Source organism: Brachycentrus maculatus, unplaced genomic scaffold, assembly GCF_059751285.1.
Source record: "Brachycentrus maculatus isolate JH-2025_06_01 unplaced genomic scaffold, ASM5975128v1 h1tg000004l, whole genome shotgun sequence".
In the NCBI taxonomy this organism is placed as follows: domain Eukaryota; kingdom Metazoa; phylum Arthropoda; class Insecta; order Trichoptera; family Brachycentridae; genus Brachycentrus; species Brachycentrus maculatus.
Genome location: NW_028280759.1, coordinates 1,077,647 through 1,104,701, shown reverse-complemented (window position 1 = coordinate 1,104,701; position 27,055 = coordinate 1,077,647). Strand labels below are relative to the sequence as shown.

Below are 27,055 nucleotides of genomic sequence, written 5' to 3'. Positions count from 1 at the left end.
TAGATTTTCATAAATGTGAGAAATCTTTAAAAAAATTGTCTATGTGTAGAAATGTCAATTCCGATATTCCTCGATATTGAACATCATTTGATTCGCCATTTGTTGTTTTCCCTTCGCTTTTAACCTTAATTTCCAAAATGTTATATCATTTAGTTTTACTTAATTGTTAAATAATAGTAATGTCTCAATATATTTGTATGTTTATAAATTACAATACAAACGATAAAAAAAAGATCAACGACATATAGCTCTAGTATCTTTTTTAATATCATGCGAATAAGATTACTGACCATTACTACCTGACCTTTTTCATTACTACATTGACTTCTTACGAAGATAATTCCTTACATTCTGTTATTCTCTCAGTTGAATCATCGTTTTTACGATAATACTGTAAATTATATTCATAATGAGAATTTTTATTGTAAATTATATCAAGTCCTTAAAAAGAGAAGACGGATATGGTTTGGAAACGTCCTGAGAATGCTGCCTGAGAGCATTAATCTCTCATGTCTCTTTTTCCAACCCGGATCAAGATCGTTGACTACCATTCACCAACTGTACTGAGCGAAATTTCAGGATGCTGGAATGACCCGAAAGGAAGCCAAGAAAATAGCCCGTAACAGGGTAGCTTAAAGACAACTTGTAGTGGCCATATGCTTCACCTAGGGCATAGTTCGACAAAGTGTCTCAATACTGTGGATTGGTCTGCAGCAACAAATGACACTTTGCCAATTCCGGTCTATTATGTGAATCCTCTTCAGCTTCTCATAAGTCCTGTATTTGTTCCCTTTATTAGCAGGTGCAGGAAACCCTCCTGTCTCAACACACTAGACCGATCCCAATCGTTGTATTGTGCATATATTGCTTTTTGGCTAATAAGTTTAGTAGTTTAAGTTTACCGACCATTGACCTAAGGAGTGAACATGAATAAACAGGAAGAATCTATTTAAATAGCCAGAGCTACACTACTTCTCAGGAGTACTTTGTATTTATTTTCTATAATTTATTGAATTATGTTTCCAGTGTATCCGAGCGGAGCGATGCTGGAGATGTCCAACGGCTACCCGGGCTCGGCGTCTCCACTGGGAGGCGCGGGCACGCCGTCGCCCTCGCCGGGCCCCGCGCCCTCGCCGCACCATGCGCGCGCGCACCACAAGGGCGGGGGCTCCGCGGGCGGCCACCACTCGCCCCCGCCGCGCTCGCACAACAACCTGCGAGTGCTCATACCGCAGACCATGCCGCCGCTGCTGCCCGAGGACCTGCCCTATGTCGAAGTGAGTCAACAACCTACCTTTATTATTTGAGGAGTTAGTTACACTCGGATGACTTGACTCTGGCCAATGTCTGCATACGATGGATTCTTCAGTTTTAAAAAAAGAGCAATATATGTTTTTTATTATTTTCAAAAATACTTCAATTTCATACTATTTCTAAGTGCCTCATTATTAGAAATAGGTAAATAATAATGAGTTCGAACCCAAGGTAATTAATAATGGGTTCGGACTCAAGAGTCCGCGACACTAACCAAGGGACCACAACCTGACACATTGTTATTTCGTAACAACAATCAGTCAGCAACCCAACTTTTGCTCCAAAGAGCACATTTGGGCTGATGATCACTACATTTTGAATACCTCCAACCGGTTTATAGTGTTGATTTTGAAGGTCTACAGTTCAACTCCGTATAAAAGTACCGACTAAAGATACCACCTAACCATTCTTTGCCAAAGTTTCAGATTGAGGTTATCATTACAGAATACATTTTGTATTTTATTGAAAACTGTAGGAGTGGCTTCTATTCTGCATTTAATTTTTTTTACTTTTACATGGACTATATTTTGTACGACTTTGATAGACTCTGTTAGGACTTTTGGGAGAGAGAAGTGTTTAGATGTAGCACTATGATAGCAGTTATAAACGCTACAGTCTGACAATTTAAACATCTGACATTTTATTTTCTTATATTTTTGTTTTAAATCTGGTTTTTGTTTATTTCTAGACACCTTCGCTGGGTTACTCGAGCTTAGGATTTGCACCACAAGACTTTAGCATGACATCGGACATGGGACTATCATGGGGAACACATCAACTACAAGCTTCATTACAACACAGCGGGTAATTATTTTATCTTATTAGTACCAAATACTTTGTTTAATTTGTTTCTATTTAACACAGTCCCTTCCGGAAAGAGACTAGTACATAAGTTTGAAGAGAGACATCAGCGAGTAACCTTATTATGTACCATAAATACTTTTTTTAATTAATGGTGTTTAAAAATGTTAATAAAGATATGACAGAATGCAGATTATCGTACACAATGAATCCCTGGAACAGGTGCAAGAATTTTTATATCTAGGAAGCATGTTCACAAGGGATGGAAAAGTGGATAAGAATATTGAGAGAAGAGTGAATGCAAGGAATAGAATAAATGGTGCGAAATATGAAAGGAATGTAAGGCTGAACAAGAAATAATTGAAAAGATTAGGAAGAGTGCTTTAAGGTGGTATGGACATGTGGAGTGAATGGATGGCGAGAGAATGACTAAGAAAATATATGTGGCGAATGTGAGCGGAAAAACAGAAAGCAAAGACAGATTTATGTGACATTTTATTATCTCTGCCAACCGCTGTGAAAAGCAGCGTGATGGTAAGTTAGTTAGTTTTTTTACACTGTTATTTTCATGGTTGAATTTCCAACTCTCGCAAAATAACTATTGAAATGATATCATCAATTTGTGACAAGTTATCTTGTTGGAAAAATCGTCTGACAAAAATGTGTTGTCGGGCGATTTTTTTCATCAATCCTGACCCTAATTATACTCAGACAGTCTGCCGCCTAACCCTCAGTATACTAATCACAAGTAACCACAAACCCCATTCCAATTTGTACAATGTTTTTTGATGTCTCTCGCACTCTACCAAAAGTAAGCGAATAAAACGCAAATAACCAACAGTATGCATTTCCCGGAAACTTACTTACTTCAGACTTCTTCTTGTGTCCAGTATTGAACAAAGGTCTCCCTCTTGGACTTCCACAGTTGTCTGTTGGACGCGACTCTCTTAAATTGGAGGCCTGCCATTATTTTAATGACATTGGACCATCTTGTCTGGGGCTTACCCACGCTTCTGCGTCGTGTTCTATGCCTCCAGTCAAGCACCTTTTTCGTCCTCAGACAAACGTGCCATTTCCACTTTTGTTCCGCGATTCTTTAAGCCACATCTGTTTCCTTGGTCTTTTCCCTTATCCAAACATTAGATTTTCGGTGCGACCCATCATGACGTATGGGATCGAAAGGAAGGGCGGACACCGTTGACACAAAAAACGCATTTAGAGTGTCAGAAATGAAGACTCTAAGAAGCATATCTTGCAAGAGTCTACGAGGCACAATAAGAAATGACAGGATAAGGGAAATATGCGAGATTGAAGATGGCGTTGGGTGGGGAAGGCAATGAAGGAGACAATGGTAAGCGCATGTGAGGTGAATGGAACTATCCGGACTCCCCCATATTGCGTAAGCTGGAGTTTATATATGATTCGTGTGTAATATTGTAAAATCTGTATAAATAATTATCTTTATATTTAAGTATAGCATATTTCGTTGCCCTTACTGATAAATTGAATTCTTATTGTCAATGAAATCCATAACGCTGTACTAAAAACCACGAATTACAAAATGTCCTACATGTGTTCTTGAACGCAAGTTTTCCCCGTAGCTTGCCGCAGCTGTCGGTGTCGAGCGGGACCCCGCCCCCAGGCGCAGAGGGCCCGAGCCCCCCGCCCTCGGTGCGCATCAAGGCGGAGCCCGTGTCGCCACCGCGCGGGGAGGCGCGCCACGCGCTGCACGGCGCCGCGCACGCCTCGCACCACGCGCACCACCTCGCCCCGCACCACGCGCACATGCAGCACCAGAATAATGACGGTAAGGGCCACTAAATCACAATTACTTTATCATCATAAAAAACTACTTTTTCAGTATTAAAAAAAATATATGTTTATATAATTTTTGACATATCGCTCACTGCTTTCAAGAACGCCATAAATATAAAAACCTTGATTTTTCAGGAGAACGTTTTTAAAGTTTAAAAATATAATACAATGTATTAAAAATAAATATCAAGCCATTTATAACTTCTTACTGTGCAACAGTTCTTTTTAGGTAGAACCTTAAGGTTTTTTCTGCATTTGAAAAATATTTAGTATACTTAAAAAAATAATTAAACAATACCTTTTCTTCAAAATGCAAAAACAACATTTTCTGCCCTGTAGCGGGTAAATATTAAGTTAAAAATATTCCTCTTTTGCTGGGATATAGTACATTTTCTGGGCATTCTGAAAACATGCACAACTGAAAATTGACGATTTTTGATCATGACGTTCTTGAAAGGAGTGAGCGATATATGGAACATACATAATATGGAAGTCTGGGCATTAACAGGGCTTGCGACCTTAATTGGAAATAATCCAGTTTTGTGAACAATTATTTGGACACACTCGAAATGTTGGCAAACTGGCTTGGCCAATGTCTGGCAATCAAGATAGCCTGGAACGACTGGTTGCGATCAGTCACTCTGGACTGGTACCTGAAGCGCAGGACTAATCACCTTGCGCCTTCATGTAATTAATGATCTAGATAACACTGTGTCTATGAGATGCAGTGCTGTATGCACCAATGGGTGCAAATAAGATTCAGGAGTAGAAGTTTGTATAATATGGCAACTATAAAGAATTTGGAATTGGGATCTTGTATATATGAAAGTTATATATTGTAACAGCCGTCATGTATGTCAGTAAAAATACTCAATGGTTTATAACACAAGGGAAGAAGTGCGGGTTGCCAACGGTTGTTTTCTAGTACACGTGCTCCATGCAACATGGCGGGTATCCATTGGCTGAACATCATTCCCCACTCCTTGACATCAATGTTGCCATGTTACAATATATATATATATATATATATAAGTAACACTCTCCTTATTATTCATTGTTCACGTTGTGTAATATGTATCACTGTTCGAATGATGAATGATAAGGAGAGTGATCACCATACCACAATGTTAACAATGCTTTTAATAAACAAAATATCATATATGAGTGTTTATAAGGAGGGAATGGTTGGGTTCCAGGATCAGTGTCCTCATCCAGCCTGGCGTCGCCCATGGGAAGTGGCGGCGGGGAGTACGAGCAGCCCCCGCACGCCAAGCGACCGCGCATCTCCGAGGGCTGGGCCGCATAGCCCTACGCACCCCTGTACTACTGCTGAGGGACTCCGCCAGCCCCGCCGCAGCCCGGACAGTGCTACTAAGCCCTTCCTCCCTTCCGGAGGAGATACAATGTGACTTTTAAAACGAAATCTAAGTCAGTCGACGATTAGTTCCGAATGCGCTGATTTTCATGTTTTGTAAATTTTAAATAGTCCAGTGTATATATGTGAAGTGCCGGTTGTCTCCGTTTATCCCGAGTTGTACGCACACGGCCCGAGATGGCCGCATCTCCGATGCAGCGTGAAGTTTCAGATTGAACATTACCTCTGGTCTGTTAGTCAGTTTCTGCGATGGGAGCCGCTACAGTTGGACGGATATTGGGTGTGTGTGTCGATGGATATTACCAATATGTCCGGTGTGGAGTTGAGGTTCCCGGGATGCGTGTTCCCGGATGAACTGCTTCGTGCGGAAGAACTCTCGACTCTGATCGAAAACGACTCTCGGAGCTACTATAGTCCGTTTCTCTGAGCCGAAATTGTGTAAATCAGTAGCACACACCTATACATATCCAAATTGTCATGTTTGTGTTCAGCTATTTGTAGCCAATGGGTGTTTTTTCTTTATAATTTTTGTTATTCATAGAATGTGAACATAGCTTTATGAAAAAGATAGGATTAAGGGAGTTATGTTTCACTCACCGATTTGTGTTGCCGAGTTGGTGTAGGATTATTAGGTGTAGGAACACAGTCGCTACGAAACTGTGTAGCACAGTAGCTCCTAGCACACCACTAGTACACTAGTGAGTAGTGCCGTAAGCAGTAAGTACACACCGCCCGAGGAGACTTCTGGAGCCGAGAAGGAGAGTTAGCATTAAGTAGTCTACCACTAAATGTGCCATTTTATTGATAAATATTGTATCCCGTACATGAGATGGACCAGTCCCCCGTCGGGCTGATCGGTCGGATAACACAAGCTTTAAAGTTCTTATGACATTATATAACCGCACCAAGGCACCGTAGGATACAGACATTATGAAACGTGGAAATAAAACTGACTTTCTTACGCTCTTCACTAGATCCTACACAGTACTATCGTTTCTAAATTTCTACATTCTGTTTGGGAAATTATTATTCTTCCATGTTCCTGTATTCGTACTTTCAAACTAAATAATATATTTATTTACCTTTTTATTAGAAAACATCACAAATTTTTATATATCTATCGTAATGACTTTCGTATAAATTTCTATAAAGTATATTGAATAAATGTATCTATTTATTAAATGTTGAATATATAAAGTATATGGTATACCGAGTTGTTACATATAAAGATTATAATAAATGGAATGAAATTTCCCCTGTATATTTTTCCAAGTAAGAATATGAAAGACTATAAATATTTTACAATTAATGAATTTGTAGTAGACCATGTTATGTCGTGAGTATGTAATGTCCGCCCTCATAGCTGCAACGTGCGAAGTACAAGTACATTCCGTACTAGCGTACGCGTACCCACTCGTTCTAGACTAGCCGCAGGATCATCCGACTAAAGTACAACTACTCGCCAGTCTAATGCGAGCTAATTTGTGCCATTTTCACATTAAATCTATTTTTAGAATATTTGAAATATAAGCGGCTCTCGGATAAAATAGTAATAATTTACACCCAAACTTATCGGTAAGAATATTGTGCATATATAGGTACATAGTACATGTATATTTTCTGATGTAATATTCACCAAAGTTAGACATTACGAACAGTCGGGCATTGTTCAGCGCACTGTGCAACCTGCGTACGGAGCTCGTACTCGCCTCACTCGGAGTCATGTTGCATTTACCTTAACGCACATTTCAATTTGAACCATTACTACACAAATTCTTTCATAACTCAGTTGAAAATGATATCTACTTTAGAACATCAAATCTGCAGTTTGAAATTTGACAGTATCTTAAAATTTACTGAAAGACAAGATGGAGGCAAAAATATAACTTATTAATTCAACTGTATCCATATTACCACCTTTCAAACGAGCCCAGAAAATAAGAGATGTGGTTCAAACATAATGAAACTTGTATGTATATGGTTGAAATATTTTATACTGTCTGAAATTGGATGGTTTTGCGTATGGTAGTGGTTCAGATTTAAGCGTGCATCGTGTGGCCATCCATCCTCAAGTAACAAGTGATTGGTCAGTTGTACTTAGGTTCCGGTTGTGCCGAATATTTGGACTAACCGTTTGTTGATTTTTTAAATATTGTATAAATAAAAGTATCCGTTTAAGAGATAACTTCTCGCCGGACACGTTGATTAGCCGTGTCTGTTGATGTTATAGGATTAAAACACACGTAATGTTATTGCACAGTCGCAGGTGCCAGGAGCTTTATAGCTCCATGCGACATGTGTTACTTTTTGGTAAAGCATCACATATATAAACTGTTCATAGTTGAAATTTTGACTGTCCGTCCAGATGGTTAAGATAAAATGACATAATTTTTATTAACCAGTCTAGTGTTCGAAAATGAATTATAAATACTTTTCAATAATATATTTCCAGATTGAGTTAATTTTTATATGTAAAAATATATACATTTAACTGTGTCGTGGGTTTCGTATTCTGAATTCATAGTGAAATAAAAGTTTCTGCACTTTTTACCGGGGCTAAATCCTAAACAAACATCTTAGATAAGCAAGTTCCTTCTCTGAACTGTCTTTCGAGGTAATTTAATTTAAAGTAAAGTAAACTTAAACTTACTTAGTAAAGTAACTTTATAATCACGTGTAAATTAACCTTTATTTATTCTCAACATTCGTTTGTCATCGCTCAGTTGTCAATTAAATTGACGGTCATCTGTTCACTGAATCGACCTAATAAATATTTCATGAATATTTTTGCAAGCGATTTGGTGTTTTGTTATGGTGCAGATAAAACCAACCCTTGGTCAACTAATTATGGCTCTTATTTTTTGACATCTCATCAAAGATGAAGAAGAATATGGAAGTCTGGGCATTTACGGGGCTTACGACCGTCATAGGCTGGTTTAAGTGATCACTTTACACACGTGTAACATTCACCAATTCTACCCATTATTGACAACCACACTACTCAAATTCTTGGAAGTTCTATATATATGAACCAATTTAGAAACCTTGTTCATGAATCACGAAATCAATCATCGAAATCATGAAATTCTTGGAATTTGATTAGTGTGGTTGTCAATAATGGGTAGAATTGGTGAATGTTACACGTGTGTAAAGTGATCACTTAAACCAGCCTATGACGGTCGTAAGCCCCGTAAATGCCCAGACTTCCATATTCTTCTTCATCTTTGATGAGATGTCAAAAAATAATATAAAAATAACTCCTGTAATTGTAGATAATCCAGATTTTGTGAACAAGTATTTGGACACACTCAAAATGTTGTAAATTATGGCTCTGATGAAGGTTTATTGATTTTCAATCTTTTGGAATTTGGATTGTTGCTTACCAAAATGTAACACTTGTTATTGTGAATAATTGGAGAGCAGTGTACAGTAATCTATGGGTAACTCAATGTGACTGTGAAGCTTTCTGTGTTAAATGTGTCCACAAGCATGTGCGTGTACCACGTCCCAAACACCGTACCAAATTATCACCTCACTGTCACGTCACCTCTTAGACATTTTTTCAAAAGCCCTTTCAACACCACTTATTGCAGACATTCTAGGCTTTCGTACACATAAACCATATTTAAAAAACTTATATTCATTTATTTATTGAAATTAGGACGGTTATTAATAAACTGATTATGAATATCATCAGGAACACAATTCAATGCTAGTACAGTGGAACCTCTCATAACGAGCAACTCTCATAACGAGCAACTCTCATAACGATCAACTCTCATAACGAGCAACTCTCATAACGAGCAACTCTCATAACGAGCAACTCTCATAACGAGCAACTCTCATAACGAGCAACTCTCATAACGAGCAACTCTCATAACGAGCAACTCTCATAACGAGCAACTCTCATAACGAGTAATTCGCATAACGAGCAAGTGAAGTCTCCTTTTCAGGACTTTCACTTGTGAGTCGGGACTTCCTCACCAGTCAAAACAAAACATGTTTCGCTTAATGAATAAGATTCTGGAACGAATTATACTCTTTATGAAGAGGTTCCACCATACATATTTATTTATATTTTTGACATTAAAATTAAATACCTTTTCACAAAAAAACAATTTTTAATTTTGGAAGACCATAGTCAGAATTAAAAATATTTTAAAAACCTGCATAAGTGTGGAATTTGAATGAGATAGTACTGGAAATGTTACATTATTATTTTTTTACATCAGAGATATTTTCATATTTCGTAGTACGTAAAAATAACATAAATAACAGTTTATTTTGTTTTGTTATTTCATATATGATATTTTGCCATTTCATTCCTTGGGTCTGGTTGTTTTGAAAAAATAACATTTTATGCATTTCAAAGACAGTAAAATCAAAGACAGCTGTAATCTTGCGACAAAAATAAATAGTAATTTATTTAATTTTGTTTGTAATTTAACTTCTGAAGAAATTAAAACTTAATTTTATATATTCTTTAAATTGAAGAATTGTTATATTTTTACTTAAAAATTAAATTTTTTATTTGTCATGTCAATTGCCATTCTTATATTTCAAGATTCGTGTGATAAACGACCATATTGTCAACTGCAAAATAATTGCTATTGATTAGCTGTATTTTCAAATCGGAGCTTATATTATTTAATCTACAATGTCAAATATTTTAAAGAAAATTTGCTTTCAAAAGAATTCTGTTTTCACAAGTAAAAATATTTAAAAATAACAAATATATTTTCAAGAAATAGCAGTTTCTATCTTTGATTTTTACAAGATTTTTACTTATCATTATATCGCTCACTCCTTTCAAGAACGTCATAAATCAAAAATTGTCAATTTTCAGTTATGCATGTTTTCGGAATACCCAGAAAATGTACTATATCCCAGTAACAGAGGCATATTTTTAACTTAATATTTACCCGCTACAGGGCAGAAAGTGTTGTTTTTGCATTTTGAAGAAAAGGTATTTTTTAATAATTTTTTTAAATATACTAAATATTTTTGAAATGGAGAAAAAACCTTCAGATTTTATCTAAAAAGATATGTTGCACAGTAAAAAGGTCAATAAGAGGCTTAAATTTAATGGTTATAAATTGTATTATATTTTTAAACATTAAAAACGTTCTTCTGAAAAATCAAGTTTTTTGATTTATGACGTTCTTGAAAGGAGTGAGCGATATGTAACATTTCTAATTGCAGTTGTAGTTGATATGATCGCAGAGTTCCAAAATGCGCTTTGTGACCATATCAGTTGTCACCGAGACTATAAATGTAACATACAATGTTTTTATCTTTGATTGAATAGCTAATTTGGTTCAACATAAGGTTAGGGTTTCTATGAGGAATCAGGGTCTCCTACTGCATCTAAACTGCCTTTACCATTCGTGATAATAAGGTAACCTATACTTAACATACCTTCAGGGTTAAGCCATTATTCTTTAAAACAGGCATTTGAAATTAATATCGTTGTTCAATAGGATTTCATCATTTCTTTATACATACATATTTCTGTTCCAGTTATTATTTTACATGTTTTTCCCTGGTAATGGAATTTGTCTTTTGTAACTAAATAGTTATATGAAATCATAAAAAGGGTTCTATTTTTTTCCACGTGGATCTTAGGGCAGGGTTTTTCACATTATTTATCATTGTCAAAGTCCATTTTAAATAAAAAGATCAACCATGTAAACAATGAATAAAAAAAATACAGTTTCAAAACATATAAAGATTTTTATTTGGATAAACATTAAGTAAAACATGAACATGGTTGAAGAGTCATAATATAAAATAAGAACTTGATTTGAATATGATCATGCGATTTGATAGTCATTTTAGCTGAATAGTCACAAAAATTTAAGTGCAGATTAGTTTGTTTCACAAGTGTAAAAAATAATAGTATCACACTATGATTTCACTCAACATCATGGATTTATTCAACACAGCAATCACCTTATACATATAATAATTCAAGTAGCATCTAATATGGCAACAGAGCACCGAAAATGCTTTGTGACCATACCACCATACCACAGAGACCAAAAAAGTTCTAATCAACTAAATACATTAACCGAGTGCTGAGAATCGAAATATTGAATCTGGCATACTTTGTCAAAAGCAGATGATGATGCCAGTGTATTTTGGTGATCAAGCTGGGAGGTTGTGTTGCGCGTTTCTAAAGTTTGGATCTGTCAATAATCCTACTGTTCTCGCCGTTACAATGTGAGATTCGTCTTATATTGATGATGAAAGCGATTATCGAACTTCGCAAAAAACATTTGTTATATTACAAAGTATTGATAGTGACAATCAAATGAGAAGTTTTACCAATCAGAGGATCGATGGTGAAAACTCCGAAGATGAGCCAATTTTCAAAGACCTTGAGACATTCTTATAAATGAAATTTCTTTGTTTTTTTTTTCAAGTTGCTTTTATTTTTAAATATATGAAAGTATGTTTATAATAAAATGCTGTTTTATTTGAGTAGTTCAATATGTTTTCCACCAATACCTGAAAGAAACAGTAAAATCAGTGGATATTTGAGAAAAATATTGTTGATTTTGTACACACCTAACAAGAATGACCTTTTTTGCAAAAAAGTCTTATCGCAATTTTAGCACACATATAAGAAAAAATCTCAGCAATAAATCAATTTGAAAATTTCCTAAGAAGGCAAAACAATTTGTGAGTAAATGAACCAAATAATCAATGTTTGCCATGTGATGCACCCCACCTCATTCCACATGAAATCAAGGAACCCTTTTTGTTTGTCTCAATTCGAAGACTTCTGTTACCACGGATTCCGAGGCTTTTGTTTATGTGTGTATATTGTGTACCCTTCCCCTCGAATACTGCCGGGCTCCATATTGTGTGTTCTGTTCTGGCTTGCCTGTAATTTTGTTGATAACCACTAGCCCTACGCACTGTTTCACTGTTTCCACGGAACGGTAGCAGCCGGAATGTAATTCCCACATTGTACTTTCCTGTCATATCTTCACCACTGTAGTTGCCTTACTTGCAGTGCCTAATGTAATGTGTATGTATTGTACCATTTTATGTACCATTTGTGTACCATGTGATCTTATCTGCCCTGTTGTTGTAGCGTGTACTATTACATTATTGATGTACCTTTGTATAAATATTGACAAACATTACAATTCAGCAGTACTAAAATTAATTTTATAAAAATATTACATTTTATCCTCGTACTCCTGAATCCAAATTATGTTTGTGTTTGTGCAAATATTTTATAAAGATCGGTGTTAAGCTTAACCGTTGTAATATATTATATACATCACATTTGTGTATGTATTAGGTAAATCATTCGGAAAATGTAACCACACTCATTGTCGTGTGGGACAGTGTATATTTTTGAATCCAGTCAATTTGTCGTCATTTCCCAATGTATGTGTAGAGTTTTATATGATTGTTACATTTGCACATTATCCTTGATAGGCACTGAATGTGCAGCGAGTATTTGTTTAGCTTTGTGCCTTGTTTCCATTTTGTCCGCATAGACCCTCTCATCACGTCGTACTTGTACTAGCCACAATTTGTATCTGTGTTCCCATCTCAGTTTTACCTCTCTCCGTCTCAGTGTTATATTACATAATGTTAATGTTTAGAATTAGTCGATCCGATGCTGTAGAGTGCCATTTCAGAATGGAACTGAACAATGTAAATTGTAGAAAATACGGGAACTGGATATTCACAGTTTCACCACAGACTAATATGTCGGCACTTAGAAATTTATGTGAAAGAAATATTATGTCTGTATTTTATGTGCTTGATTGTGTTACGAGGGGTGGAGTCCCGCGGCGTGTCGGGTGCTCCCGGCTTGTACTACTGAAAAGAGCGACATCTTCGCCATAACTTTATTCTTAGATTAAACTTTGTAAATTTCAAAATGTTGTAAATATAATTGCACATAATTGTGGTTAAAAATTGGACCTTGGGTAAACTGAGAGATATTTATGATGGAATAGGAAGTGGATCGGAAACGTAAAATGATTTTAGTATTATTTTTGTACGATATTTTATTATTTCGTCTACACGATACATTAATTTTGAGTTTGTAAACATTATAACGCCTCCCAAGTCAGGTGCTGTTTTAGCATTAATATTTGCGTACTTCGTTATAAATACTCATTGATTCTGTGGCCAACCAAATCCTAACAATTATAAGCGAGTGCAATATTAATCAAACGCTTTTATTCTATGTTAATCATATTTGTATATTTAAGAGTTTTTAGTTCTTAAATCAACGTTTAGTTAGAAATTTCTCATTTCTGTTTGAGAAGGTATTTCTTTATTGTGTTGACTCATTACTTATCGTCGTAAGCTTAAGATTTTGATAGTTATAGCGGGATCTCTATAATCCGAACCCCCGCTAATCCGAACACCTCTGTAATCCGAACACCTACTCATCCCTGACCGAGTGGATATTCCTGCGCCAGAGAAGATGCTTTTACGTAAATTACGAGACAAAGTTTTTTACTTTAAATCTCCTCACCAACAAAAATATTGATTTCTTTAAAAAAGTTCAATAAATACATTTAAAATTTTACAATACATATTTATTTTATTTGATAAAAATACCTTGCAGATTCTCTGTACTGTAATCCGAACGCTCCACTAGTCCGAACAGGGGGTAAATTTTCAGTGTATTATAGAGGTCCTGCTATATTTACTTTAGTTAGTTTGTTTAAGAATAGCGCACTGGACACCGCGAGCGTCCACAGTCATAACAGGTACTCTCACCATTCGTGATTACCCTTTATTCTCTTGTAATTATTTGGTTTATTATTATCAGCTTTGTTATTTGATTGCGACTGGATTTGAGATGGACATGATAGAATCGTTATAAATTATTTTGATGACTGTTTTAAAGAATATTATATAATAAAAAGCTGAATGTAATGTGGTTTTTTTATTTGGAATCTGACCCTCCCTCGCCACTCTGGACTTCCATTGCAACTTCCTTATCTATCGAGAAACCTTCGTCATCAACTTCCACGGGTGACACCTTTTCTCCAAAGACTGATATTCCTCTTTCGTTTTCTTCATCCTGCATCTCATTATCTTTCTGATTTATATCTCTACTTTGTTCACCTTCGGAGCTTGTTTCACTCTTAGTGTAGTGAAAGAGTTCATTTATTTCCTTATCCCAATCTACGTAGCTGGATCTGCGGGAGTGTCCGCCCAACTCGCTGTCGCTACGTTCGTTTTCCACAGTGTGAGTGATATCGGCGCAAACTTTCATCTGTTCGTGGACAATGACCTCTGAATCTATCAAATTTTCAACATCGTCCGTAGGTTCTTTGTACTCGTCAACATGCACTTGGAATACAAGTTTCTTGGGATTCGACTCTACTTCAGAGTCGCTGGTCAAGTAAACCTCGCTGCCTTCACTTGTGCTGTCGATTTTATTCTTCGACTGTGGATAATCGGTAGTCTTCTCGTACATGTCTCCGTATTCGCTCTTATATTTGCTTTTTGGTGTCGGTACAATTTTGGATCTCGTCGTGTCGGAGGAGAGAGTAGAAGCGGTCGAGGAAGGAGGTCTGTTTCTGAATCGGCGACACATTCTCCCGCATCCTCCGAGCCACTCCGAAAGCAGGGCGGCACCGGCGCCCAGAAATCCAGCTCCGAGTAATAGGAACATGCCTTGCGTGTCGCTCAGAGAGAGGCCGCGCTCGTCTATAGTCACCATTCTGAGAGCCCCTCCAGTGCTGACCTGGGAAGTAAAAATAAGTTTGTATGGTAAATAACATTTCTTATTCGTCTGCCTGCGTAGTATAATGGTTTAAACTCTCGACTACCATACTGGAGGTCCCGGGTTCGATTCCCAGGGGGGGTGTCAAATTAATATAAGTGATTTTTTCACTCTAATATTTACTTAATATTACCCTGGACTGGTAACTGGCCCCTCATACAGCCCCTCATACTGGAAGTCCTAAAGAGAAGGTGGACATTGTTGGGACATGTCCTTAGAATGCCACCTGAGAGCATCAACCCCTCATGTCTCTTCTTCCAACCCCGAGGATTCCGGCGCCTCGGAAGGCCGCTGACGACCATTCACCGACTATACTCAGTGGAACTTCGAGACGCCGGACTGACTTGGGAGGAAGCCAAGGAGATGGCGCGTGTAAGAGTGACTTGGAGACGTCTCGTGTTGGCCATATGCTCCACCTAGGGAGCGAACATGGAAAGAAGAAGAAGAAGGTAACTGAAGCAGAGTGCTGATCACCCTTCCTTAGTGTGTTATCGATCAAGATAACACTGCGTTTATATGATGCAGTGCCCTGTGCACCATCTGAAGTAGAGTGCTGATCACCCTTCCTTTGTGTGTTAACGATCAAGATAACACTGCGTTTATATGATGCAGTGCCCTATGCACCATCGGGTGTGGATAAGGGTATAAAAAAATTACAAAGCAACGTATAAATTATGTACCTGCAAAAGTTTGCCACTTGAGCTGCGCTGCATATCCCACTTGACATCGCTCTCTATTTTGGATAGTATTCCGCTCTGCTGCATGGTGAGTATACCTCTGTTCAGTTTGTCTAAATACACGGATTCTTTAGGGAAACCAATGGATACCCCAAACGGAGCGAAACATTCATTACTGATATGAAGCACGGCTCGTTTTGCAGTTCTAAAAGATAAAATGTAAGATGAAATATCTATCAGCGAAAGCTAAAATGGCAGTGCACAACGGAGTCCCGGTTCCAACGCTAATGTATGGAATTGATCAAAGTAGACTGAATGCAGTCAAAATGTGATCTCTTAATGATGTATGATAGATGTTTGAATGGCGATATTTATGAGGAAAGAATGCAAGACTGGGATATGCATTATCCATAAAATAAAGAGAGTGTCAAGTGTGTTGAGATGGATTGGGCATGTGGAAGAAATGAGTGAAGAAAAAGCAATAAAACAAATTTATGAGGCGAACATTGGAAATAGAAGCAGAGGAATACCGTGGAAAACATGATCAAGTATTTAAAATACTTGTAAGTGGTCAGGTAACTGGTTAGAATAATCGGCAGGTACGCAGATGAATGTGAAAGAGGCAAAAAATATTTGCAAAGACAGAGTGGTGTGATGTTTTATTTGAAAGAATAAAGGTAGAGAGATGCCTACCCCTACTGGAAGCGGCATGACAGTTAGAATTTAAAAAATATATACCAGAAAGTTCTTAACTTGAATACATATATAGGTACTCAACATTCAAAAGAAAATACTTGAGAGATTGAGAGAACTAACTCACTTTGGTATGTTTTATTGGGTCTCCTGTAAAATTTCTAAATAAATGCAGTTAGGGATAGTTCTGAATTCGGGTGACATTATATAAAAGAAGTATAACTTACTCAATTGTAAAATTTGATTGAACCACGTACTCCAGCTGGTATTTTGAACCCAAAAATGCATATGACCAAAAGAATGCCTTCGTTGTATTGAGTAGCCCCGCTTCGATAGTTGGTACAAACTCCAAGTGCTTTAAAAGCTTAGTGGTGTATTTATCCGATGAGTTCAAAAACCATCTCTCCCACCCTCCACGGTCTGTAATATATGAATTATTTGATATTATAATCCCAGCATATTTCAATGCACGCTCGAGGTAATTTTATTTCTATTATGGTGCCTCGGTCGGCCCGACAAACTATAGACGGCCGTGCAACAACATGACGTCACCACGCCGTTAAAAGTAGTGACAACGCGAAGTAGATCCTCTTTCGTCCCAAGCCACTGGAGCGACCTGACCTACCTTCAGTTACCCATTTACCGTGCCATTTCGTTGTGACAAAAAAATTTGAAACATTTTAATGAATATAAGTTTAGCGTAAAATCTTCAAGTTATTTATAAACCTAAAAATAAACGCGGATATTTCAAGTAAGTTCAAGTATTTATTCTTTTTATGATTTCATACAATAATTAATTGCAACCTCTGAGGAGTTAGTGGACGCGTGTGCCCGTGATTAGTGCCATAGGGCAAACAATGTAACCACGCTATTTTGAATTTAAATTTTACTTGGAAATATCTGTATTTATTTAAATATTTTGTGACAAGTGTTTCGATGCATTCTGCATCATTTTCACACACCATATGTGAAGATAAAGTCTAAATTTTATAGTTGTGTCCTTAGGATGTCGGCGGATGAAGAGGAGGTAGGAGCTGTTTCATATTTTTATTTATCTTTTACTTCTAGAACAAAATCTAGACTTCGAACCTCCGAGATGAAGACTCTCTGATTCATAACCGGAAACACATTGCGAGACCGAGTAAGAAATACCGACATCCGGAGCATGTGTAAGACGGAGGATATCGTGAGGTGGGGACGACAACAAAGGCGATACTGGATTGACCATGTAAACAGAATGTCAGATGACAGACTTCCACGTATCGCCCTTCAAGGAATCCCTGAAGGACGCCGACCCCCAGGCAGACCTCCAAAAAGGTGGAAAGACAGCTGGGAGTCAACATCCCAAGAGCTATAAGCGGAGGCACAAACAGATCCTTTGGAATTTGCTCACTTACCTAATGTACCAACTCTGTAGTTTCCAGACAGGAGTTGTTTCACAGTGTCGACAGTGGCGGGATACACAGGCAATGTCACAAAGGCTATAATGGATCCTGTGTAGCAAGCTGTTATGATAATTGTAAAAATCCAGTACCACCCTTGAAAGATGCAAAAAATAATTAATCACAACATTTTTCGGTGTGTCCACATCCTTGTTCACAAATCTGGGTTTCTCCACCTTCAATTTGACATCTTAACATGTAGATGAAGAAGAATATGGAAGTCCAGGTATTTACAGGGCTTATGACCCACCATAGGCAGGTTAAGTGATCACTCTTTTACACACATTCACCATTCTAGCCATGATTGACAACCACACTACTCAAATTTTTGAAACTCGTATTGTATATATGTGGAGGTCCTCACCAAAACGTTACATTTCCATTATAAATGATTTTAAGTAATCAGGAGTTCTAGCTTGTAAAATTGTCACATTTTGGTGCAATTTAATGATTTCATATTGGTTTACCACATCGCTCACTCCTTTCAAGAACATCATAAATCAAAATTCGTAAATTTTCAGTTGTGCATGTTTTCGGAATGCCCAGAAAATGTACTATATCCCATTAAGAGGCATATTTTTAACTTAATATTTACCCGCTACAGGCCAAAAAATGTTGTTTTTGCATTATTAAAAAAATGTATTGTTTAATTATTTTTTTAAATATCCTAAATATTTTTCAAATGGAGAAAAAACCTTCAGGTTTTACCTAAAAAATCTGTTGCACAGTAAAACATTCAATGAGTGGCTTAGTATTTATTTTTAATACATTGTGTTATATTTTCATACTTTAAAAACGTTCTCCTGAAAAATCAAGTTTTTTGATTTATGACGTTCTTGAAAGGAGTGAGCGACATGATTGGTCACGTTTTGTCGCAAATTTAATTAAGATTTCGATAGAAAACAGTAAACAGAACAGGTTTGCATTTAATGGATTTTTTTGTGCAATATTGGAAATGTAACTTTTGGTGAGGACCTCCACATATCGCTCACTCCTTTCAAGAACGTCATAAATCAAAAAACTTGATTTTTCAGGAGAGCGTTTTCAAAGTTTAAAAATATAATACAATATACCAAAAATAAATATCAAGCCACTTATTGAACTTTTTACTGTGCAACAGATCTTTTTAGGTAAAACCTGAAGGTTCTTTCTCCATTAGAAAAATATTAAGTGTATTTAAAAAAATAATTAAACAATACCTTTTATTCAAAATGCTAAAATAACACTTTCTGCCCTGTAGCGGGTAAATATTTAGTTAAAAATATGCCTCTTTTGCTGGGATATAGTACATTTTTTGGGCATTCCGAAAACATGCACAACTGAAAATTGACAATTTTTGATTTATGACGTTCTTGAAAGGAGTGAGCGATATATCATCAATCTCATGACACTTAATGTTTGGGTCCAATGAATATGTTATGAACTTAGCATATTTGGTAGAAAATATTAAAAATTTGTAGAAAAATACATACCTATTAGTAATCTCGTAGTAATCTTGGTAGTTTTGCTCCATGAATTCTTCCCCGTAAATGTAAAGCAGTTGGTGAATGTACCGAAAACGTACCAGAACATATTTTCCACTTCCCCTGAATTGTGTATCAGGTGTCTCAAGGTGTGTTTGTCAGAGAAAGCGAGAGGAAATATTCCAAAAAGATAAGTAAACGTCAAGGCAACCCACACCGTCCAGTGGAATGGGCCCATTATTGCTCGGTATCTAAAAAAAATAATTATTTCATCATTTTTATTGAATTTTAAATTATTATTTTTTGACATCTCATCAAAGATGAAGAAGAATATGGATGTCTGGGCATTTACGGGACTGACGACCGTCATAGGCTGGTTTAAGTGATCACTTTACACACGTGTAACATTCACCAATTCTACCCATTATTGACAACCACATTACTCAAATTCTTGAAAGTTCTATAAATATGAACCAATTTAGAAACCTTGTTCTTGAATCACTAGAACTTCACTAGAGACATCTATTGGTGAGATGTAAAGAAGATTTTTATAAATCAGAAACTCTTATATTAGTATGTGAGGTCCGAATCCTGGATTATAATCACACACATGAGAAACGCCAGAAAATATCATTTTCATTTTTATTATTTAAGCTTATATGTAATTTGACCAGATAATTTAAAAATAATATGAAAGTAACTCCTGTAATTGGATATAATCCACATTTTGTAAACAAGTATTTGGACACACTCAAAATGTTGTGAATATTTCATTTTTTTTACATTAAAACTGATTGAAAATAACTTTACACATAAAAATGACACAAATAAGTATATTTTGGTTTCTGATTTCATAATGAAATGTAATAATCTGAATTAAAAAAAAATGCCTTTATGTTTTCCATTTTTATTTTGTGTGTAATTTAAAATTATTTAAAAATCTTAATGTTATTGTAATAAAAAATGTGTCATAATTAAATATTGTGTTGTAATGAACAAATTATGTCATCCACAACATTTTGAGTGTGTCCAAATACTTGTTTACAAAATCTGGACTATCTTCAATTACAGGAGTTATTTTCATATTATTTTTTGACATCTCATTAAAGATGTTCGATGAGATGTCAAAAAATAATATGAAATTATGTCATCTTTATTAGTGGTGCAATGGGTTAATAATTTGTTTTACATGCAATGTTAGCATTTTTGACATGTGCTTTACTTGTAGGTTTTGAAGGTTTACCTGGGAAGAGCTGTTGAGGTAAGGGATATGAAGACAGCACAATCTTGAGAATGACTTGATGACATGTCTAGAGAAGTCAGTCGTTCTACCGTTGAATACATTCCCGCTATGCCTATATCACCGTGTCCCGCTATTAAATCTTTAGTCACAGCATCCCCTGACCTTAAATACAAATAAGATATGAGTTAATTTATTGATTACGTGTAATTTTTTTAAATTACCTAACGTCCAAGTGACTCTGAAATCTAGCTACGGCTTACGCAACACCGCTTATCATGTCCCTACTCAGGCTTCAACTTTTAAAGTTTTATAGCCAAAGCCTACTCGTGAGTGGTTTACTCTTTATGTTTAAAGTTACTATAATTTCATTTAATTCACGAGTGAAAATTCTAGGAAAAAACACTCGCTAGCAAGCTAGGGCATGAGTTCAATATTATACATCCTATTGCCTGCCTCCATGGTGTAATGGTTAGCGTGTTTAGCTACCGTGCTGGAGGTCCCGGGTTCGAATCCCAAGGGGGGTGAAAAAATATTAGTGATTTTACACTCTTATATTTATTTAATATTACCTTAGACTGGTCCCTGAAGCGCAGGAGTGATCACCTTGGCTTCATGGTTCAAGATAAAACTGTGTTAATATGATGCAGTGCCCTATGCACCATTGGGTGTAGAGAAAAGGGTTAAGGGTTGAATTAAGTGAATCAGTGGTTGAATTAGACATTGGATTAAACTGAGATGAAACTTTTATTATAACTGATGACAGCGCTGTCAACCAAAATTTCACATCTATCAAAATTAAAACAAACATACAAAAGGAATCCAACATATACTACATATACACTCTAATAATCTAAAATCTTTATAATCTCTATGACCTCTTATAATCATAAAAAAATGAAATATGGATGTTCTGTTGAACAGAATCCATTATTTTGATGAGCAGAATGGTGAGCATTACACAAGTATATAAAGTGATCACTTAGTTTTTTTCCGCTGTTTATTTATTTATTAAACTTGCAATAGATATGTAGTTGTCTAAAATATATTAGATATGATAGATATGTAGTTGTCTATAATATATTATAGATGTATGGCAAGCGCCGTGGCGCTGTTGGGTAGATTCTGACGTCGCAGATTCGATTCCCGCCATTTGCAAAATAAATCCAAGAAAGATTTATTTTCAATTGGTCTGGGTGCTTGTGATGTATTTTTCACATTTAACTTCCCTATCCTTACTATCGTACCTGCAGACAAGACTCTAATTGAGGCATTGCGGGTTAATCCCTTAAAAAATATATATGTTTTCATTTTAAGATTTTTTATCAATATACTCAATTAATAATAATAAAAATAAAATCCTTATCTGCACCCCAACGGTGCATAGGGCACTGCGTCATATAAATGCAGTGTTATTTTGATTGTTTACATATGAAGGAAAGGTGATCAGCCCTCCGCTTCAGGTACCAGTCCAGGGTAATATTGAATATAAATATGACAGTGAAAAAATCACTTATATTTATTTTACCCCCCTTGGGAATCGAACCCGGGACCTCCAGAACGGTAGCCGAGCGTGCTGACCATTACACTACGGAGGCGGACAAAACTCAATTAAACTAGTACTCAATACTCAATTAAACTAGTACTCAATACTCAATTAAACTAGTAGTACTAAAAAAACTTCCAAATATGGATTTGAACCTTACTTACCTTTTTCATGGTCGCAAATAAATTACGCTGCAGTGCTGATCAGTCTAAATTTTTTTTTAATCTTATGTTAACTAAATTATAATTTACTTTGATAAAGTTTTATTTTTTTAATTAAACCAGTTTCAAATTTTCATTGTCGGACAGGCTTGCAACACTGAGTCACTTTTATTGCTTCTGAGATATCTCATCTCTGGCAATCGTCAGGTTTAGAACTTAATGACATACTGCTTAAATTGCAGTTTATCAGGGCTTTATAATTTTAATAATAAAGTATTAAGGTGAGATTGTATTGTATGTATCTTAACATGCAAAGCCTCTACTTCAGAGGTTTATATGCAGGTAGGATAGTCCTTACTTATCCTTATAGGGTAAATAAAGTAGATACAAAATATCAGAAAGACCCAGAATAGTTCAAATAAATGAGACAATAAAATATTTAGCCTAACGAGCACTGCGGCATAATTTATTTCCAATATTTGGAACATGTCACTTGCGTTAGAATATTGTTATATTGCGTCAAGTTAGTTATATTGCACAAAGCAAATATAATAACAATACTTCAGGGTGATGTATAATTCCTTGTCAATATGTTCATCCTTGTTTAATATACTTAAAAGAGATTATTGATTTTATACAACAATGGATCATTGTCAGACGTGAGGAATATCTAATTTAACATACTCAACCTATAAAGGATTGTATTAGACTCGTGAAGTGTTTATAACTGCCGATATAATCAATATTTTAATTTGGGAAATTCGCCTTCGTAAATACATTGTTTTCGTAAGTTGGTAATGAATGACGTGACAGAAACGATGGACTAATTTTAATATTGTTAACATTGCTATATTATTGACGGCTCTGTTTGTTGATGTCTATGGTCCACCCTCCCACCCCCCTCCCTTCCCTCATATTTGTATAACACAAATGGTAGTGTAGTGGTAAACCAACAATCCACACAACTACTATTACAGCTGTATAAACCATAGACAATAAACCACATGACGTCATTAAACGTTCGATGATGGAAATTTGATGACGTATGCGAATGCACGTTTTTTGTTTTTTTCAAATATCTAAAGTTTAAACCTTAATATCTCCTTTAGTTCTCTACAGATTTCAATCAGAATGTTGTCTTGTGATTTTTCATATGAATTTATTAGCCAATAAACCAACATCGTGACAAAAATCTATTATTACTTATATTTTATTTCATTAATTTTTCATTCATCCACACCACAATGGTGCATAGGGCACTGCATCATATAAACGCAGTGTTATCTTGATCGTTAACACATGAAGGAAAGGTGATCAGCCCTCCGCTTCAGGTACCAGTCCAAGGTAATATTGAATAAATATAAGAGTGAAAAAATCACTTTTATTTATTTGACCCCCCTGGGAATCGAACTCAGGATCTCCAGTACTGTAGTCGAGCGTGCTGACCATTAACACTACGGAGGCGGACTATATTATGTTTATTATGTAAAAATTGGCCACGGCTGTAAATAAAATAAAGAAAAAAATGTATAAAATACTCACCCGTCTGTTAAATCCAAAGGTTCTTTAATTTCGATAGAAAAGTTGTTTCTTTGCCCGAGCAAATTGAGTATGCGATATTCTATACCTTCCCACGTAGTGTGTCTGTTGCCGATACTGTCCGTTGATATTCTAATGACATCATTAAATTATAATAATTAATATATTTTGTTCAAATAATACTAATTAAATTTAAAGTAGTCTAAATTGATTGACACCTTTTAAACACAAATGGAGGTTGATGCGCTGCAATCACTGAAAATCTATGTCCCGCATAACCTTTTATCATCTTTGGCGGGAATAAATTTATCTCCGGGCGAGCGAGTTTCCCTTTGGCCCAGGAAGTCAGAACTTCTGGAGTACTCGATCCCAAACCATCTACGTAAAGATTGTGGGTATATAAAATATAGGGAGTTTCCTAAAATTCAATGTGTATTTTTTATTTCGAATCCACGTATTGTTAAATTAGAGTTGAGAAATACTACATAAAAAAGTGATGTTCACAAATTGTATGTACTTTTGATTGTAGTGCAACAAAGTTACACTACCGTATACTTTGCACCATGGGTATACTTTGCACCATGGGTGATACTTTGCACCACCTTCTGTAAAGAAATTGTAGAGCTGGTCATCTCTGATACATGTCATTTTTCATTCTACTTTCTATTGTTTCTGATAGAGGGCACTTCAATCTACTTTTTAGTTTACAGAAGTAACAGTCGATCACTATTGCTTCAATGCGTTTTTCCTGTCCGAACGTAAAGAGAGTTTTCTGTCTGAAAATTGTGTCCGAAAAAATCCAGTGGAATCAGTATACTGAAACTAGTTACAACAAGCGAGTGGTCTCTAAATCGTAGGTAGATAGGCCTTGCTTTTCTCAAATGCTGTATTTTTTAGTTACATTGTCAAGTTTTTGTAAAAATAATATTTTTTTAAGAACTGACTTGTATTGACCACATTTGGGGTAACATTGCACCAAGTGCAAAGTATCCACAAAAGGCCATAGTTAATTAATTTGATGAAAAGTCTTAAAACGGCTAATACAACTTGACATGTTTGCTAAATATCTATAGGTTTTGTGTACTTACTTAATTCCTGATGGTATATTTTTTTCAAAAATGTCAAGAACACACAAACAGCGGCCTTATGCCAGACGATACTGCGATTTTACACCGAAGAGAGTGGAGCAGTGTTTGGAGGCCATTCGAAATGGTACAATCAGTCAAAGAAAGGCTGAAGAAAATCCCAGAAAGACGATTAACTATAAGCTCAAAAGTCAGCAAACAAAACCTGTGGGAAAACCTCCGATATGTGACAAGGGCGAAGAGCAATCCTTCGTAAACTGCATAGTAGACATGAGTGAGTACGGTTTCCCAGTGAGTGTTTTTAACATTCGCTACATTCTAATAGCCTATTTGGATAGATTTGGCAGAAGAGTACGAATATTAAAGAACAACGTACCAGGCTCTGAATGGATAAGATCATTTTTGCAAAGACATAAAACCTTGACTGTTGCTAAAACTAGTCAGTTACTTAATCGGTTGCCATTAAAAGCGTATGACGATGACGTGCGCCAGAGTTTTCAACAGTTTTTGGAAGAAAACAGATTCAACCTAAAGAATTCAGTATTAAAACGCAGGAAAACGATACCGATAGAACCAGGTAAGAGCATTGCTCACGATCCAAATGTCGAAATGAACGTTGACGAGACACAAATGCTACCTGAACCAACTACATCAATGATCCCACTTTCCGCATCGAAACTTCCAGCATATCTAGTATTAACTGATTATAGTTCACACGAAAGCTTTGAGGAAGAGGGAGAAGAACAAAAACGATGACTGAAACCAGTTATCGTATTTGTTCTTCCGTTTCATTAGGACCAGTAAAAAAGAAGGTGGGAGAATATGTCGTATTTCATTATGAAGGAGAAAAATTTCCGGGACAGATTTTGGAAATAAAGAAAGACAGAGCTGTTAAATCCATGCAGGAGAGTCTCAAATCGTGGAAGTGGCCGATGAAGGATGACTTTCTTCAATATTCTTGGAAGGATGTAGTGGGTTCCATAAAAGAACCGAAAATGCAATCCAAAAGAGGTTTCTTTACCGTCCCGGAACTTGACCATATTTAGACCTAATTTAATTTTAATTCCTATTACCTATGTAGTACGATATGTTTTAATATCCACCTTTTATTTTATATAATTTTAAACCTTCAGTATTGAAAAAAAAAACATTTTTGTTAGATTTTTCAATATTTTTTAAAAAAAAATTCTATCAAGTGTCTTATTTTTCCATAATTATACAATATTATAATCTGCATTTAGTGAACTGTGAGCCAAAACCCTTCATAAGGTGCAACAAAACTTGTAGGATGAAACTTGTATGCCTTTACTTTGCATCAATTTGGATTCTAGTACGAAAAGTGTAGAGAAAATATCATGGTGCAAAGTTGTACTTTACCCCGGGATACTTTGCACCAAAATATAAATATAAAAAAAAAATACAAGCAAAATAGATAAAAATTTAAAAACATATCAGACATGTTACAGGTATATGTGTTATTACATTGCAATAGTTGAAACCTCAGAAAAAGTAAAAAACCTGATGTGAATAGACAATTTTTTGAAAAAATGCAATATTTTGGTGCAATGTATACCCACTTTACGGTACTATTGTATTTCGTAGTTGTTGAATTGTTTTTTTTTAAAGGAATAACCCACAAGGCCTCTTCATTTAAAGGCTTGTATGCAGGTAGGATAGTAAGGTAAATGTGAAAAATATCGTAATCAACTAATAGTAGCTGTGTGGTAACACTTTTTCTGTATCTTACCAATGTGTCATCTTCTCTGAATGATTGAGCAATCACCAATAAGTTGACGATGTTTCTGGACGCTTTGTGGTACAAGAACTCTTGGACCCGCCATTGGGAGGAGCGAGCCACTACGACCACTTTGCTGGTCGCCTGTAGACCCAATACCTCCGCAGACTTCATCACATCTGCCATGAACAAAATATAGTTGACGCAGTGGTCCGCCATAGTTTTCAGTATTTTGCTGTCAGAAATGGAATTGTTGTTGTTGATTCTCCCGTGAACGTAAGCGTAGGGAAATGTTTGCATTAACTGCTGCAAAAGCAAAACATCACTGTTTTCTACGAACTTGTCGTAAAGTATGATCGGAGAGCACTCATTCAGGTGCTTAGTAGCGAGCATG

At 36.0% G+C, this 27,055-nt stretch overlaps 2 protein-coding genes across 7 annotated transcripts in view; one reads left to right on the top strand and one right to left on the bottom strand.

Moving 5' to 3' along the window:
• The window catches only part of Mef2 (myocyte enhancer factor 2), a 219,306-nt gene extending 208,835 nt beyond the window's left edge, over positions 1-10,471 (top strand). For 3 of the 6 annotated variants that reach the window (XM_088274122.1, XM_088274349.1, XM_088274198.1), the window contains 4 exons: positions 1,027-1,277; positions 2,003-2,118; positions 3,705-3,922; positions 5,127-10,471. In XM_088274122.1, the coding sequence (XP_088130248.1) occupies positions 1,027-1,277; positions 2,003-2,118; positions 3,705-3,922; positions 5,127-5,236 (695 nt within the window). In that variant the 3' untranslated portion in view covers positions 5,237-10,471. The remainder of the gene's footprint in view (positions 1-1,026; positions 1,278-2,002; positions 2,119-3,704; positions 3,923-5,126) is intronic. The other 3 variants (XM_088274418.1, XM_088274489.1, XM_088274276.1) reach the window with 2 other exon arrangements.
• A 1,237-nt stretch (positions 10,472-11,708) lies between these two features.
• Positions 11,709-26,998, bottom strand: Ir21a (Ionotropic receptor 21a). The gene is made up of 9 exons (XM_088273998.1): positions 26,674-26,998; positions 24,060-24,259; positions 23,845-23,973; positions 20,599-20,760; positions 19,365-19,606; positions 17,848-17,988; positions 16,678-16,870; positions 15,761-15,962; positions 11,709-15,041 (listed from the first exon to the last, which is right to left on the bottom strand). The coding sequence occupies exons 1-9, from the start codon at positions 26,959-26,961 to the stop codon at positions 14,235-14,237; spliced, it is 2,364 nt and encodes a 787-aa protein (XP_088130124.1). The 5' UTR covers positions 26,962-26,998; the 3' UTR covers positions 11,709-14,234.
• Between the last annotated feature and the right edge of the window lie 57 nt (positions 26,999-27,055).

Bases quoted from the DNA above. Each gene is read 5' to 3' on its own strand.
- Ir21a (XM_088273998.1), bottom strand. From the start codon at position 26,961: ATGCAAACATTTCCCTACGCTTACGTTCACGGGAGAATCAACAACAAC. The intron at 20,761-23,844 runs GTGAGTATTTTA...TTTGTATTTAAG, and splicing joins CCTTTGGATTTAACAGACGG to GTCAGGGGATGCTGTGACTA. The intron at 19,607-20,598 runs GTAAACCTTCAA...TATTTTTTTTAG, and splicing joins ACCTCAACAGCTCTTCCCAG to ATACCGAGCAATAATGGGCC.